This window comes from Pterocles gutturalis, unplaced genomic scaffold (genome assembly GCF_000699245.1).
Source record: "Pterocles gutturalis isolate BGI_N339 unplaced genomic scaffold, ASM69924v1 scaffold15611, whole genome shotgun sequence".
Taxonomy (NCBI): domain Eukaryota; kingdom Metazoa; phylum Chordata; class Aves; order Pterocliformes; family Pteroclidae; genus Pterocles; species Pterocles gutturalis.
The window spans coordinates 42,562-46,674 of record NW_010100674.1 but is presented as its reverse complement, the minus strand read 5'-3'; the positions used below and the strand labels follow the sequence as shown (position 1 = coordinate 46,674).

At 37.0% G+C, this 4,113-nt stretch overlaps 1 protein-coding gene across 1 annotated transcript in view; it reads left to right on the top strand.

Annotated features, from left to right (window-relative positions):
• PTDSS1 (phosphatidylserine synthase 1) overlaps nucleotides 1-1,253 on the top strand; it is a 24,189-nt gene extending 22,936 nt beyond the window's left edge. Inside the window, exon 13 of the mRNA XM_010080759.1 lies at nucleotides 852-1,253. Within this exon, the coding sequence (XP_010079061.1) occupies nucleotides 852-961 (110 nt within the window). The 3' untranslated portion in view covers nucleotides 962-1,253. The remainder of the gene's footprint in view (nucleotides 1-851) is intronic.
• Nucleotides 1,254-4,113: the final 2,860 nt, after the last annotated feature.

Sequence of the window (4,113 nt, the reverse complement as noted above, 5' to 3'; positions counted from 1 at the left end):
TCCCTACACTAGAGGCCAGTTAAGTTACCTGCCTCCTCTGTGTGGTCTGGCTTGTTGAACAAATATCAAGATTCACACCTGGAAGTTATCTCTATCAGAGCTTATGCTCCAGGTATTTGTATCATTAAAAATATTTCTCATTTATCATATGCTTGAAAAGCACCTACAGCAGAGCTTCTTTATATTTCATATATGGTTCTTCTGGATGCTGACATTAATTTATTCTCAGTTTAGTAAATTTGTGGATTTTTACATTTTGGAGAAAAGTTGCTTGCACTCAGAATGTTTTCCTCATTTATAGATGCTAGAAAAGTCTGGCCAAGCAAATCTTTCTCTGATTTTCATTAATTACAAACTTCAGTCTCTTTCAGGTTTTGCTTTTGAATTTTTGTTTCAGTTGCTCATTGTCTCCTTTTGCTTTCTCAGACTCAAAAGTGGTCTGTCATATGCAAGACTGAAAACAAGAAAGGTCCTCTTACAAGGATCTGTGACCTTGCTTCCATAGTTATTGGTTTTTGATAGTAGGACTAGCTGATAGTAAAAATGTGGAGGTTTAATTGTTGATGTCGTTGAAAACAGAGGATGTTTCACCACTATATTCTGCTATAACAAACTTCTGAATTTTTTTGGAGAAGGAAGAGTCTTACAGAAGTCTTAAGAATGGTGCTTTTTTTTTTTAAAAAAATAGGCCACTAGATGGAGTACAAGAATCAAAACCAGTTTGTATTAGCCTGAAATAATCTACACTGTAAACATTGTAGCTCTAGAAAGCCTTACTGTCTTTTAAACAAGAACTTGACAATGTGAAATATATATATATATATGTAAAAAACCTGTTAATTTCTCAGCAGGTGCTGACAATAGTCCACCAAAACATTCAGTCAATAGTGAAAGCCATTCATCTAGAAGAAGGAATCGGCACTCCAAATCAAAAGTAACAAATGGAATCGGCAAGAAATAAGAATGGTTTCTGAAGATATCCTACAGTGTGACCAGAGGTGACAAAGAAAATCGGACCTGGCTCTGAATTTCCAAATGGAAGATTGATTTTTAAATTTAAAAGTTAATAAAAGGAGGTGTTGAAGAAAAGGATGATCAAGATAGAGCCACCAGTGTAGTGCAAATCATTGCCTGCTGACACTTGCAATTCACTGATTTAAACCTAGTTTCTTCAGCATGTGGCACCAAAAGCTAATGAAGAGGATACTGGAAAGAAAGTAATTTTGTCATAACAGGTCCACCCTGTTTTGTGTTCAGGTGTTGAAAGTGCATTTTTAATATCTTAGTTGAGGATTTAAACACAAAGGTTAGTAAACTGATAATCAGTTGGCACAGCTGGTTGGATTTTTTTTTTTGTTTTACTGTGTTTTTCCTGATTTCTAGAAGAGTATGCAATCCTTTGACTAAAAGCAACTCTGCCCTTCTTTCTCAGTCTCACAAGTAAACTTTTCTGTACAACAGTTAGTAAGTATTTAAAATTGCTATACTTGTAGACAGCTGCTTGCTCTGATGGAAAGCCTCTTTAGACCTGGTGGCAGGGTTTTACCAGCAAAGAAATGGGTCCAGGCTTCTTGTAAAGGATGCGAAATTGACCTTCAAACATGGTTTTGTTCTACCTTGTCCTTCTGCTTGATTGTTACATATTTGATTTCTGTTGTGAGGCAGAGGGCCATGCCTGCTACCCTCAGAGACAATGTCATTTAGTTGTTTTTCTTCCTTTACTGCGGTGTGTTTTGCATCAAGTGCAAATATGTAATTTTTTCAGCTGTCACATTGTGTACAAAGGTCCTTCCCACTTCCCTCTAATTTGCCTCTGCCTCAGCTGAAATCCCAGCATCTTCAGACTGATATCAGAAACTGCTTTGAAGGCTCTGATGCCCTACTAAGCCTGGTGATAAGGCAGTTCTTTTCCTGGAGTTGCTTACTACTTCCATAAACATAATTATTTGTGAAGGCTTGCTATAGTCTTTGGTATCTGAGAGGCAGCATGATATCACTGTGATATACCCCATTGGTTTGGTAGTTCCTGTCATGCAGTCAGATACCCAACAGCAAAGTCACTCTTTCTTGCAGGTTGTTGTTTTTTTTGTATTGGGTGTTCTCGGTTTCGTGGGGTTTTTTTAATGCATTAATTCTGACATCTAGCAAAGTGGATAATTCTCTAGCAGTGAACATAATGATTAAGTCAAGAGGTAAACAATCAAGAGCAATCAGTTCCTGTATAAAGTTATCAAAATGTTTTTGTGCCAATTAGATTTTGTGACTCATGGGGCTCAGAGGGGTAGATAGCTTAAGCACGGATAAGTGATACCCATTAGTCACTTATTTTTCATAAGAAAATGCAATTTCCTTTTTCTATGAATAACGTTACTGTGATTTGCCACACACTAAGTACTGAAAAAAAATGCAGCAGAGACTTTATGCAAGTGTATGATACTGTAAATAGAAAAAAGTATCCTGTGTAACACATTAATTCCTATGTGCCACAGATTATCAATGTTTTCAATGCACTTAAGTGTTGCTGCTGAACTCCTCACAGGCCCTTCGTTTCCCACCATGCTTTTCAATCAAACAACAAAAAATCAACAAGTGTACAACTTGGGAAGTAACATAATAGAAGCTGCTATATCATCATTGATACAGTGACATTAAATGTTCCATGAGAAAAAAAGTTAGGAAGACTTTCAGGCTTTCCTACAACTACTTGGGGTTTTTCCGTACTGTAGTGATTCTGTGTATTGTTTCCTTATTCATAATGTACTACATATTGATGAATGTATTTGTAGATTTCTTTGGCTACTCAGACTTGTTATTTTTTTATTTTCCTGGCAATAACTAAGTCTGTGTAAGACTGTAGAATGGCATTGTAAATTTTCTGTTGATTCAATACCAAAGCAAGAGGTTGGAAGTTTAATGTTTGGAGTACTGTAGCTTTCAAAGGTGAGAGCCTGTTTTGTACTTGCAAGGTACACCAACTATGTATACAAACTTAAATGTGTAAGCAGATGCTGAAGTACAATACCTACTTGCCTGTGGGGACAAGCACACATTTTGTAAATGCAAACCTGGTGCTTACACCGCTGAATTGCACCCTAAAAATATTGGAAAGGCAAATACGAAGTGTCATTGTGTTGGAAGCTGACTTCTGTATGCTATGACAACTGCTTGGCCTTGAAGAAATGTTGTTTGACAACACCTTTAAAAATATTTCCCATTAAGTCTTTTTACTTTGATTTTTTTTGGTGTTTGTTTCATTGTTTGGTGTTTTTCTTTTATTGTTTTTTACTACTTTAAAAGTGCGATGGCTAGGGAGAGGGGAAACTTAAGTAAATTATTCAAGTGCTGCTTGGAAAATTTGGCACTTTGTGTCCTCTGTCAGCAATTCTGACTGGAATTCACCCTTGTTCTCACAAGTCCTTCACTGACTGACAACTTGTATTTTCAGCCCCCTTGTCTTTGGACATGAGCTTTGCACTGGCAGGCATTGGAAAGGTGCTTTTGATCACTGCTGTAAAATTAGTGATCTCAGTTTTATAATTTCCTGTGCTATTGCTGAATTCTGTATGTGTGTAACACCAATGACGAATCTATGAGCTGTTTAGCAACAAGCATCCATGTATGAATTCTGCTGCTTGAACAGTATTTTGTAACAGTCACTGATGCACTGTCCTGTTTTTAGCTACTTGTTCTGTCACAGCCTCTCATTCCTACTTTCCTGCTTCTGCTGTTCTTTCCTTTCTCTGTCCTCTAGTGATCTCCCCTGCTGCTATGGAGAGATCTGAATTGGCCTTCCAGAGGCTGTCCATCAATGGTGTCAGTCATTGAAGGGAGGCTAATTCAGGGCAGCATGATATAAGCAGAAGGTAGTGGCAAGAACTTTAAGTAGTGGATTAAATAAAAATGGGAAGTTTTAAAATGCAGGTATACAGTGAGCCAGAGCTAGTCTTTAGTTCTGGATTCCAGTATTGAAGTTGCTGCATAGATCATATACCACATCTAATTAAAAATTTGGAGTGTGATTTCAACCCATGCTTTTGTTACTCTTCTGTGAAGATCATAATTTGATCTTCTAGCTGTTAAATCTTTAATATTTTTTTACCTTGTTATCACAAG